This window comes from Mus musculus, chromosome 2 (assembly GCF_000001635.26).
Source record: "Mus musculus strain C57BL/6J chromosome 2, GRCm38.p6 C57BL/6J".
Classification (NCBI taxonomy): Eukaryota; Metazoa; Chordata; class Mammalia; order Rodentia; family Muridae; genus Mus; species Mus musculus.
In genome coordinates this window covers 164,497,084-164,508,703 of record NC_000068.7, presented here as the reverse complement: position 1 = coordinate 164,508,703, position 11,620 = coordinate 164,497,084, and the positions used below count along the sequence as shown (strand labels likewise).

At 51.0% G+C, this 11,620-nt stretch overlaps 1 protein-coding gene across 6 annotated transcripts; it reads right to left on the bottom strand.

The window, feature by feature from the left end:
* Positions 1-402: 402 nt before the first annotated feature.
* Pigt (phosphatidylinositol glycan anchor biosynthesis, class T) lies at positions 403-11,614 on the bottom strand. 6 transcript variants are annotated; one of them, XM_006500421.4, is made up of 13 exons: positions 10,947-11,614; positions 10,661-10,838; positions 8,782-8,909; positions 8,413-8,513; positions 8,186-8,272; positions 7,536-7,623; positions 7,333-7,430; positions 7,054-7,219; positions 6,026-6,226; positions 2,156-2,321; positions 1,971-2,054; positions 1,194-1,429; positions 403-1,001 (listed from the first exon to the last, which is right to left on the bottom strand). In XM_006500421.4, the coding sequence occupies exons 1-13, from the start codon at positions 11,197-11,199 to the stop codon at positions 985-987; spliced, it is 1,803 nt and encodes a 600-aa protein (XP_006500484.3). In that variant the 5' UTR covers positions 11,200-11,614; the 3' UTR covers positions 403-984. The 6 variants fall into 6 exon arrangements, with proteins under 6 accessions (XP_006500484.3, NP_001349574.1, NP_598540.2 ...); NM_001362645.1 differs by adding an exon at positions 10,125-10,214 and having other exon boundaries at positions 403-1,429; positions 10,947-11,179; NM_133779.2 differs by having other exon boundaries at positions 403-1,429; positions 10,947-11,179.
* Between the last annotated feature and the right edge of the window lie 6 nt (positions 11,615-11,620).

Here is an 11,620-nt window from a genome sequence, read left to right as displayed (position 1 = left end):
TCTCTGTGTAGCCCTGGCTGTCCTAGAACTTGCTCTGTAGACCAGGCTGTCCTGAAACTCACAGAAATCCACCTGCCTCTGCCCCCCAAAGCGCTGGGATTAAAGGTGTGCAGCACCTGGCTAAGAAGTGGTCCTTAATACCAAACATTTCCAGGCACCGCAGAGAGTCCGCCATTCTGACACACTGTAGTTAGCCACTCTGCTCTGCCTTTGCTAGGAGGATTTTCATGATCATAGGTTATATTTACAGAAAATCTCCCAGCCAAAACCAGAGTTGGGGAGTCATTACGAGAGGGGTGGGAGATACACAGACGAGAAGGCATTTCTGTCTGGGGTGGGCCCATAGGCATCACAGGCTTTAGCTGGGAACTCTTCCCAGGCCTTAGGAAGGAAGCAACGACCTAGGAAGGCTGCCACTTTATTACATCAGTAAGTTCACAGACACTCACCCCCACCCCACCCCACCCCACCCCACCCCCAAACAGCACCACAGCTCTACTGCGCCCATTGCCTGGGCCATCAGAATGTCCAGTAAAGACGGAAGCATCGCTAGGCTGTCCGGTATACTGCAGCACGAGCCCCTTGTAGGCAGAAGCACGGCTGCCACAGGAGAGGATGGGAAGGGATTTGGCTCAAGTCTACCACACTGGAAACCACGCCTTGGCCCAGACCAGCTCCAGAGGGAGTTAGCCTCAAAAGCTAACTCTGGAGACACAGCGGGTGGCAGAAAAAGCCCTGCCCTGCTCCCTCGGGTCGGACGAGTGCAGCTGCAGTTGCTGGGGAAAGGGAGGACTAGAGAGGGGGCACACCACGGGCTCGCCGGACTAGAGAGGGGGCACACCACGGGAGCGCCGGACTAGAGAGGGGGCACACCATGGGAGCGCCGGACTAGAGAGGGGGCACACCACGGGCGCGCCGGACTAGAGAGGGGGTACACCACGGGCTCACAGGACTAGAGAGGGGGTACACCACGGGCACGCCGGACTAGAGAGGGGGCACACCACGGGCTCGCCGGACTAGAGAGGGGGCACACCACGGGCTCGCCGGACTAGAGAGGGGGCACACCACGGGCGCGCCGGACTAGAGAGGGGGCACACCACGGGCGCGCCGGACTAGAGAGGGGGTACACCACGGGCTCACAGGACTAGAGAGGGGGTACACCACGGGCACGCCGGACTAGAGAGGGGGCACACCACGGGCACGGCGGATGAGGTTAGCCAGCCGCTTGGCCAGGCCGCCCGACTTGGGCTCTTCGATGTGAAAGGTTCGGGTGAGGAGATTGTAGAAGGAGCCATAGCACACGGCCACCACCGTGCACGTAAGGCAGATCACATTGTAGGGCATGCTGAAGTCCGGGGTGGGCAGGTTCACTAGCAAGGGCTCTGTGTAGAGTCGGACAAAGTAGCTGGAGCCATCAGACACCGGGAACCTAGGGATGGGAAGGAGGGCTGAGACAGGACTGCTGCCCCACCCTCCGTCTCCCTACTCTCCACAGCTTGTGCTGCAGGTCCTAGTGCTGACACCCAATAAGGATCACCTCACCAGAGAGCGCAGGCTCACCTGATCAGATCAAAGGAGAGCACCAGCACGGAAGCAAAGGGCCGCCTTGTCTACTGCCTTAGTCTCAGCCTTAATGGCTCTCCTCAAAATAGCTAACTTACTGCATGCCGCCACCGCCACCACCACCTCCTCCACCACCACCGCTTCCACCATCATAGCTATCTAGAACAATCTGCCCACGGCTGAGCACAGGGGACAGGCCACGTTGTCTATCTTCTATCTCTCTTTAGTCCCTGACACTAGGTAAGCGTTCCACTGATGTTAGGTTTGGTAGGTACCTGCAACTACTCTCACCTTTTTGTCTTAGCCTTTTATACATCTTTACCAATGTCATAGGCCACTAGGATTTCAAGAGGGCCTGCTAAATCTCACATGACTGTGGGAGAGCGGAAGGGTGTGGTCACACTTACAAGGTGTTGAAGAGAGGGCTCCCTTCCCAGTCCACTGGTTTGGCTGCCACCACACTGGGCACAAGGGCGCTGAGGACAGATGGGCTACAGAGAAGCAGACAGACGGGCGTGTTCTTCACTAGCTCCTCCCACCAAAGGGTAGGAGGTAGGTGGGGGGGGGGGCAGTTTACTGGGGTAGATCCCACCTGACATAGAAGCCGTGGTTGGGGTCTGGTGTGTACTCTGTCCACTTGAGCAGGGCTCGTTCAAACTGGATGGAGACCTTGGTGACGGAGTTGGCTGGCAGCTGAATGAGCATCTCCAGGAGGTGGGGCTGCTGCCTGTCCTGAGCAGGTTGGTAGTGGATGTAACCTGGATGGAGGCAAGAGCCATCTAACTGTTTCTAAACTCAGACTATCTGCCTTAGGGCAAAAAAGGCAGTCAAGCTAGGGAAACAAATAGGTTCTCAAAAATTGGAGAATGTTTCCTGTATCCCAGGGTACAGTCAAAAGAGGCTGCCATGGATACTGCAGCCCATCCCTCTTTTTTTTTTTTAAGATTTATTTATTATGTACAGTGTTCTCCCTGCATATATGCCTGCATATCAGAAGAGGGCACCAGATCTCATTATTGATGGTCATGAGCCACCATGTGGTTGGTGGGAATTAAACTCAGGACCTCTGAAAGAGCAGTCAGTGATCTCAACCTCTGGGTCATCTCTCCAGCCCCCATCCATCTTTAAAACGGTGGCGTCTTGGCTGGCGAGATGGCTCACAGGTAAAGACACTGCCACCCAGCCTGACAACTTTGCTTGTTTCAATCCTTGGAAGCACACTGTGAAGAGAATCATCCCCTGCAAGCTCTCCTTTGACCCCTGACACAAGCCTCAGAACAAACACCCCTCCCCAAAACAAACAAATGATGAAATCATGAAATTTAAACTGGGGCAGCAGACTTCACTGTCTGATATAATACAAGAGGAAGTCTAGTCATTTGGGAATTCTTGCCAAAAATATAGGACATAAATCTAATCAGGTTTCTAAATCTAATACCAGCTTGCAAGGAATGCAGGGGTGAGGTACACATATTAAATAGCACCACAAGGACAAACCCAGAATGTCAAACACAACTCACGCACGTTATGTAACAGATGACCCAGTTTTAGCAAACAATACTTTTTTAAAAGTATGTATGAGAAAGCCTTAAGAAAACCTGTTACTTTGTAAGTGAATAAAGTCAGGAGGTAGTGGAGTACACCTCTCATCCCAGCATTTAGGAGGCAGGTGGATCTTCAGGGCCAGCCTGGTCTAAATAGTAAGTTCTAGAACAGCCAGAGCTACACAGAGAGACCCTGCCTCAAAAACCAAAGCAAATAAATACACGGATGGATAGATGGATGGATGGATGGATGGACGGACAGACGGACGGACGGACAGATGAATGGATAGGATCAACACCCAGAGCTGTGACCTGTTATAGGTGAGTGTTAATACTTACCAAGCATGAGGTTCTGGGTTCAATCTCAAGCACAACCATGTTTTTCAGTAGTTCTTTTTAAAATGATTTTTGTTTTACGTTTATGTGTATGTCTGTGAGTGGGTATATGCACAAGAGTGCAGTACCCAAAGAAGCCAGAAGAGGGGTTAGATCCCCTGGAGTTGGAGCTATGAGCCACCTGATATGGATGCAAGAAACCAAACTTAGGTCAGCTCAAAGAGTGGTGAGTGGTCTTAGCCTGCTCAGCCTTCTCCGCAGCCCCCACCAGCAGCACCATTATTTTTTTTAAAAAGGGGAGAAAGGAACTCAGCAGAACATTTGGCTCACACATACGAGGTCCTGGGCTTGCTGGGCAGTAGAAGTGCACGCCTTTAATCCCAGCACTTGGGCAGGAGAGACAGGTGGATTTCTAAGTTTGAGGACAGCCTGGTCTACAGAGTGAGTTCCAGGACAGCCAGGGCTACACAGAGAAACCCTGTCTCGAAAAAAAACAAAAACAAACAAACAAAAAAGGCCCTGGGCTTAGCCCTCACCCACAGCAATGCCAGGGGGTTGGGAAGGAAGCACAGGAAATGCATCATGTGAGTAGTAACAGAACTGAGTGAGCAGAACACAGGACCTGAAACTCCCTAAAAAATAAAGCCCGTGTCCTTCAAGATGGACTGCAATGTGGGGGTGTAAGCCAAATAAGCCCTTTCCTCCCCAACTTGATTTTGGTAATGGTGTTCCATCACAGCAACAGAGAACCTGATTAGGACAGAAATTAGTACCAGGAGTGGGGTATTGCTCTGACACACATGACCATGTTTTAAAGAGGATTGCAGAAGGACTTTAGAACCTTGGGGTAAAAAAACCATTGAGTGCTGAGAGCTTGGCGAGCTGTTCTGCAGGAGCTTGGAGGACAAGAATGTTGGGAGCAGTACAGATAGTGGAGGTCTGGCTTGGGAAGTTTCAAAGGGAAACAAAGACTCTACCAGGTCATCTATGTGAAGAATCTGAGGTGTCTGGCCAACTGGAGCTCAAGAATTTTGTGATTAACAAAAGACCAGAAGCACTAAAGTAAAACCCATGCTTTGCTAGACAGTAGATGCTGGTCAGTGAGCTGAAGCTCTAGCTGTGACTGAGAAGAGACCAGCATTATGAGGTGAAGTCTGGAAGTGTTATCTGAGAGTTAGCACACAGACGCTGTGTCCAGAGGTAGCCAAGGTTGTACCTAGTGTTGGGCAGCAGAATTTGGTAGTGTAAGAGTTAGTCACCTAGCTGGTTCTGAAGGTATGAAGGTGTCATGAGAGCACCTGAGGCTTGGCACTATGTGGTAGGATTGGAATCTCTGAAGAAAGCTTAGGGAAGTCTATTGGTGAAAGAGCAGCCCAGTTACAGGAGATGACCCCCGCATCTTGGAAATGCCAGTACCATGGAATGACCACCAAGAACAGCAGCAGCAGTGGGGTAGAGTCAAGGTTGCAGAGGGCAGAGTCAAAGAAGTGACCCAAGCTCATCCAAGGAGCCCACACAACCATGAGTGAGTCCCAGACACTGGAGACTGAGCTGTTCGTATTGTTGGATTTGGTTTTACTTTGTTCAGATTGTGACTGGGCCTGAGTTCTTCCCCTTGGAAATGAGAAAGTATTTATTTTTGATTTTATAGGAGAGGAGAGACTTGGACTTGTTTGGTTTTTTGAAACAGGGTTTGTGAAGCCCTGGCTATCCTGGAACTCACTCTGTAGACCAAGCTAACCTCAAACTCTAAAGGCCATTACAGGCTGGCTGAGACTTTGAATTTTAAGACTGGGTATCTTAAAGACATGGAACTTTCTCTTTCCTTCTTCCTTCCTTCCTTCCTTTTTTTTTTTTTTAATTTACTTTTTTGTTTTGTTTTTCAAGACGGAGTTTCTCTGTGTAGTCTTGGCTGCCCTAGATCTAGCACTGTAGGCTAGGCTGGCCTCAAATTTACAGAGATCTGCTTGCTTATGCCTCTCCAGTGCTTGCATTAAGGTGTGCCACCACTGCCCAACCAAGAGAATTTTTAAACATTTGAATATTTAAAGACCGTGGAACCTTTAAAATCTGGAATGCTGATGTCAATGTGTGATTTGGGGAAGAACAAGAAAGGAAAGTTTATGATTAACAGTGATGTGTTTGTGTTATCGAGTCAACTTCTTTAATCTCCCAAGAAAGTGAAGAAACTCCACACCCCACTTCTACCTCCCTCTCATCTTCCACAACCTGTTTCTCCTGGGCCAATCCACTCTCTCTCAGAGTCTTTGTCATGAAGCACAAGAATGTGCTTAGGGGCTCAGGAGGAGACACTGGGGACACACAAGGCTGCTGGCCCCAGAGGCGCTAGGAATCAGCATGAGTGTGCGTTCTAACTGTGGCCGCTTAGTAAGTTCCTTCTGAATCCGACACAGTGACGCTTTCGGCTGCAGTTTTGGAACCTGTTCCTAACCCCTCTTTCCCACCTGCACAGGCCCTCAGGTTTACTTTGGAAACTGTTGAGAAGTGAGTCTGGAGGACCTAAAGCTGAGGTGAATGGGGGGTGTTGGGGGGTGGTGGTGGGGGGGGGGGTCGCTCCTCACTTGGTTTATTCTCCTTGCCCTTGGAGGTAATGGTGAGCGTGTGCACATACAGCCGCAGGTACCAGGGCACGACATCCAGCAGCAGCACGGGGAAGGCCCGATAAGGATGGGAGTTGTACAGCAGAGTACTCAGCTCTCCCTTCTGCAGTCCATAGCCACTCACGTACCGCTGCGCATGCAGGAAGGGCACGGGTAGGGCCTCTGCGAAGAGAAAAAGGAATCAACACTGCATTGCTCCTAACAGAGACTCACTTCCCACCCCAGCTCCCTGGGCCGTGCTCAGAGTCCCAGGTCAGGGAGTAGATGCAGAAAAGCTCTGGCATTCAGCACTCGGGAGGCAGAGGCAGGCGGATTTCTGAGTTCGAGGCCAGCCTGGTCTACAAAGTGAGTTCCAGGACAGCCAGGGCAACACAGAGAAACCCTGTCTCAAAAAACCAGGAAAAAGAAAAGAAAAGAAAAGAAAAGAAAGGAAAAGAAAGGAAAAGAAAGGAAAAGAAAGGAAAAGAAAAGAAAAAGCTCTGGCACGAGCACTGGGAAGCCTGGGCTCTGGAACCATCCATCTTCCCTCGCTTACAGAGATGATGACTAGTATAGTACCAGGGCTCATGGGTCCAGCACGGTGTCCCTTCCGGCCATAGCAGTACTCCAGGGTGCTCTTTGCTTTCCCTTGGTGACAGCGCTCAGAAACTGAAGCTTCTCTTTTACAGCACAGGAGTGGTAAGTAAGCCAGTCTTACCTACTACTCCATGTCTGCTGCATGGCATACATCTAAAACAGTTTGGCCAACTGAATGCACAAAAGAACTCTCTTTTACATTACTATTACATCCATCCACTAGGGACCTCTGGCCCTGTTCTGTTACAGACAGTAATGCCTAGTGGAGCCAGGAACTTGCCCAGTCATAAGGCTTGGAAGACGTGGGTTTAGAACCAGGAACATATTAAGGCAGGGAATTGGGTCTGAACCCCTATGAATTTGAAGAAAAAAACGTATCTGAATCTGCTGCAAACCCCACCCCATCAACTCACCATTATCTGGGGGTCTCTTCCATTTGAGCTGGATGTTGAGGTTTCGAGAGTTATTGATCATGGCTGTGTCAAACAAGTCATAGACGGCATAGGTCTTCCTGGTGCCCAAAATGACATCCTGGTATGTGGAAGTTGGGGGAGGGCTCACCTCCAGTGTTTCATTATCCTAGCAATACAAGAGCAGCATTCAGAAGCAAGCAGAGGGGCAGGCTGATGTTGGGGAAGAAGGGTGTGTGTGTGTGTGTGTGTGTGTGTGTGTGTGGCTAGACACCTTGGTACCTGGCTGTAGCCTGTGATGTCCACATAAACTAGGCTCTGAGACGCCAATGGACAGGCCTCTGTGAGAGTCCGGGAGAACATGCGGAAGAGGGACCAGTCTGAGAAGAAAGAACAGGGCTGAGCGAGGGCTAGGATAGGTGCGTCCATGCAGTCAGAGCAGGACCTCGACAGGGAGATAGAGATGAGGTGTCAGGACAGCTTACCTTTCTTCCCCTGTCCTGTGATGAAGGCATCAAAGACAACCGAAAGGGTCTGCCTCAGCTCCCAGGAGATGCTGGTACAGTGAGCATTCTGTCATAGGGGCCGGATGGTCAGTCAGGGACCGGACTCTCATCTAACATGTAGCTCCAAGGACTGGCTCGGACAGACATCCCCCCGCCACACACACACACACACACACACACACACACCTGTTTCTTCATATCTTCACTTTGGCTGCCTTGCTACCGTTCCCTGGGGAGCACTTGACCCTGAGCCAGATCCCATGTCAACAGCTTTATGTACATCAGTTTGATGAAGCATTAAAACCACCCTCAAAGTAGAATCTATTACTCTCATGTGACAGATGAAAGAATGAAGTTCAAGGAAATGAAATGACTTCCTCAAGGTCATGCCAGCTGGCGAGTGACCGAGCCAGCGCTGCATTCACAGGCTGCTGCTCCTGATTTTGTGCTCCATGAGGAAGATTTATTGAATGCTCCCCAGACAGCCGCTCAATTACCCTGGTGCAGAGCCAATACCCGCATCCAGAGTAGCACTCCAGCCACTCGCTACTCAGCCCCGGAGTCAGGCACATTAACTTGCTGCCTCTCTGAGCCAAGGATAACACCCATCCTTACTCCCCATGACTTACTCTGCAGATAGGCCGGATGTGCACTGCCTGGGAGTGGTAACTGGTGTGGAACAAGCGGTCTGCTTTCAATAGCACTGAGAGACCGGCCTGGAGGAGACAGGAAGAGACACGGGGCTGGTCAGTACCCCACTTGACATGAGGGCACAGATTCCCTTAACTATACCCTGGCTGCCAGGCTGTGAGGGACACATCTGCCCTCTCCAATCCCCCCACCCGTCCTCACTCACCTTGGAACTGCAGGGCAAGAGCTTCTTCCATGGCGTGAGGTTCTCAGTGCAGACAACCTCCCGAGGCAGCACAGCGTAGCGCAGGAAGTAGTCGTCAGTGTCTGAGGGAGACAGAGCTGGGTCCTGTCCCTCCGAGATGTAGGTGACCTCATCCACCCACTGCTGGACCACTCTAGTACTACCGCCAAGTGGTCCCCCCTCCAGGTGGGACTCCAGGGAGGAAGCAATGCAGAGACAGCAGTCTTAGGAAGCTACCTGGGACCTGTACACCCACCACATTTAGCATCTAGCCCCGCTGTGGAAGAGGAGCCCAAGGGGAAGGATGCGAACATGGAGGGTACAAGGAGGAAAGGCCCGGGGCTATCTCACCATTGGCCAGTCCCAGAGGTTTGAAGGAGGCGGTGGGAGTGACGGTATTGGTGGCGTCGATGAAGTTGAGGGATGCACAGAAGATCCCCGAGAGGACATTGCTGAGCTCCCTCCAGGACTTATCCACACTAGACAGAGACAAACCTACTCACTGGCCTGTGGTTACAGATCCACACTAGACAGAGACAAACCTACTCACTGGCCTGTGGTTACAGATCCACACTAGACAGAGACAAACCTACTCACTGGCCTGGGGTTACAGCCTCGGAACCCCAAATCCTGTGTGGCCTCCTTAATACAGCCACAGCTGACTGCCAAGTCTATGGTAGAGTGAAGCTGCATCTCAACCATGAGACAAGCCAGATGATGCTCAGGGATGCCCCTGCCTCGCCTTACCTCCTTAGCGCCCTCTCTGGGCATCTCAGCAGCCCTGCAGGTCTTTGTTCAAGTGTCCATCTTGCCTGGGAACACTCTGCTCATGGTTCTGTCGCCTTCAAAGTCCTGCTCTGGTCTTATCCAGAGAGGTCTTATCTGGTCTTACCCAAGGAGCCTTTTCTGCTCACCTCAAGCACGGTCTGTAGTGTTGTGCTTCTGAGAGTCCAAGACCCCACTTAAGCCCCTTCTAGGCGATGGCTAGGTGGCAGCAGCTCATCGCCCTAAGCACCTGCTACATCTGCTGTGCATAATACCAACCTACACAGCTTTCCAAAAACTTTAAAACTACTTGTTGATATTTACATGTCCTTCCTCATGCAAAAGTCTGATCTCTCTTGAAAGTGACAGTCAGAACTGTCATAAGGTTACAATCCATAGGAACTGAGTGGTGACTATTTCAGATCGTCACACAGACTCTTAACCCTAACCCTCCCTATCAGGGCTCTAAACCTGGTAATGTCTGCATTACTGATGTTGCAGGGTAGTTAAGAGGCAAATGAGACACCCTTAAATTCTCACTCCAGGGTTTCACCAATGCTTTAACTCCCTCTGTCATCGGTATTTTGTGGCCTATGCTGAGATAAGTTTGCAATCTCTGCATGGAAAAAATTCTACTCTAGGAAGATCACAGCAGCTACTGGGCGATTTTCTGTAGTTCACAGACAACAGCTAGAAACTTGATTATGCTTTAAAGTGAAACTCTTGCTTTATTTCACAAAGACCATCCTGTAGCCCACTGCTATCCCACAAATGTTTTGTTAGGCATGGGTATTGTTTGTTTTTTTTTAATACAAACAAATGTCTTAAAAACAAAAACAACACACCTAGTCTGCCAATTATCTGTGACCTTATATCCCAATAATAGGAACCAACCACCTACTCTTTGCCTCGAGAAATGCATGTAGTACCTCAGACTTGGAAGTTTTCAGGAGACGATGTTCACTCAATAATAATGTAATTTCTTCATGTTGTATGTGCATGCATACTGATGCAAATAGCTGTGAGGGCCAGAAATCAGCAACCAATGTCTCTTTTATTCCCTCTGTACTTTGTTTGTGTGTGTGTGTGTGTGTGTGTGTGTAGGGGGGTACTTCTGTCACTGATCTTGGAAGTCACTGATTCAGGCATACTGGCTTCCAGCAGTCCTGTTCCTCCTGTCTCCACCTCCTCAGTTATGGGCCTAGAAGCCGGCAGCAGCAACCCGACTTTTAATGTAGGTTCTGGAAAATGAAACTCAGGTCGTCAAGCTTGAGTAGCAAGCATTTTACTGACTGGGGCATCGCTCCAGCCCTGTAATATTAATCCTTACTTCCAAAATCAGTTTTAACTTGGTGTGACCGCTACCTACTGGAGTAGCAGATCCCAAGGCCAATGACAAGATGACAACACTTTGCCTGCCACACCCCCTCCATGGCCTGTGACAGGTGTCAAGTTAGGAACTCACTCGGTGACAGTGTCTTGGAACCAGACCCAGAGCTCTGCACCTGACGGAGCCTGCAGGAAGGGTGGCCCCCAGTATCGCGTCCTCCAAAAGCCTTGCGTGAACGACAGGTGGAGCTCCCGCAGGGAGTACTTGGAGATCAGCTGTCCCAGGGCTTTAGGGAAGAGCCTGTAATGGGACACTGAAGAAAGCAAGGCAGGTGAGCGGCGACCCAAGCCCCACCCCTGAGTAGCTCTCTTTAGGAACTGAGCAAGGTGCTGCAGACATTTTCCTGGGGTCCTGAACTCACCTCCTTCCCGCTGCAGATCCGAATCCCAACGCGTGCGGAACTGGAATGTGGCGGCCACGTCGCCGGAAGGCAGTGGAGTGATAACGAGCTCTTCTCGCAGGCTGTCGCGTGGGCCCTCCGCGCAGCCACAGCAGCCCCGTCCCACCAGCAACAGCACCAGTAACCGCAACGGCAAACCGAGCGGCATGGCAGCCGCCATACCTGCGGCCGCTTCCGCCTCCCAGCATCGCCCGCGCCCACCAAAGGCGGTCATCCAATAGGAAGCCGGATGAGAGAGGACTTCCGGCGCCGTCCCGGAAACCACTCCGAGGTTACCGGAGGGACACGGAGGTCCGTCAACAGATCGTGGATTTTGCCGACCTGGCCTGAAGGGGTGTGGGCGTGTGGCGGAGGAAGAGAGCTGGCTTGAGGGCCCGCGCACCTATAGGTGCTTTCACCAGCTAGGAAGTGCTCGATATGCAGTGTGGCCATCCCGGTACCAAGTGCTGCTATTACAGGCGTGAGGTAGAACCGTCCAGTGACTCTATTTACTTGGCTCAAAACCTAGCCCGCAACGGTGAGGGCAGAGCTGTCCTACCCCCTCCCTGTGGTCTTAATAAAAGAATATAATAAAATAAATAAGAGTGTATGGCAAAATTGAAAGAATTAGCAGCTATTAAACATGTTCCTCCAAC

Coding starts and splice junctions, on each gene's coding strand:
- Pigt (XM_006500421.4), bottom strand. CDS start 11,199: ATGACCGCCTTTGGTGGGCGCGGGCGATGCTGGGAGGCGGAAGCGGCC. Junction 8,273..8,412: donor TCTTGCCCTGCAGTTCCAAG/GTGAGTGAGGAC, acceptor TGTCTCCTCCAG/GCCGGTCTCTCAGTGCTATT. Junction 7,624..8,185: donor ACATCCGGCCTATCTGCAGA/GTAAGTCATGGG, acceptor CCCCTATGACAG/AATGCTCACTGTACCAGCAT.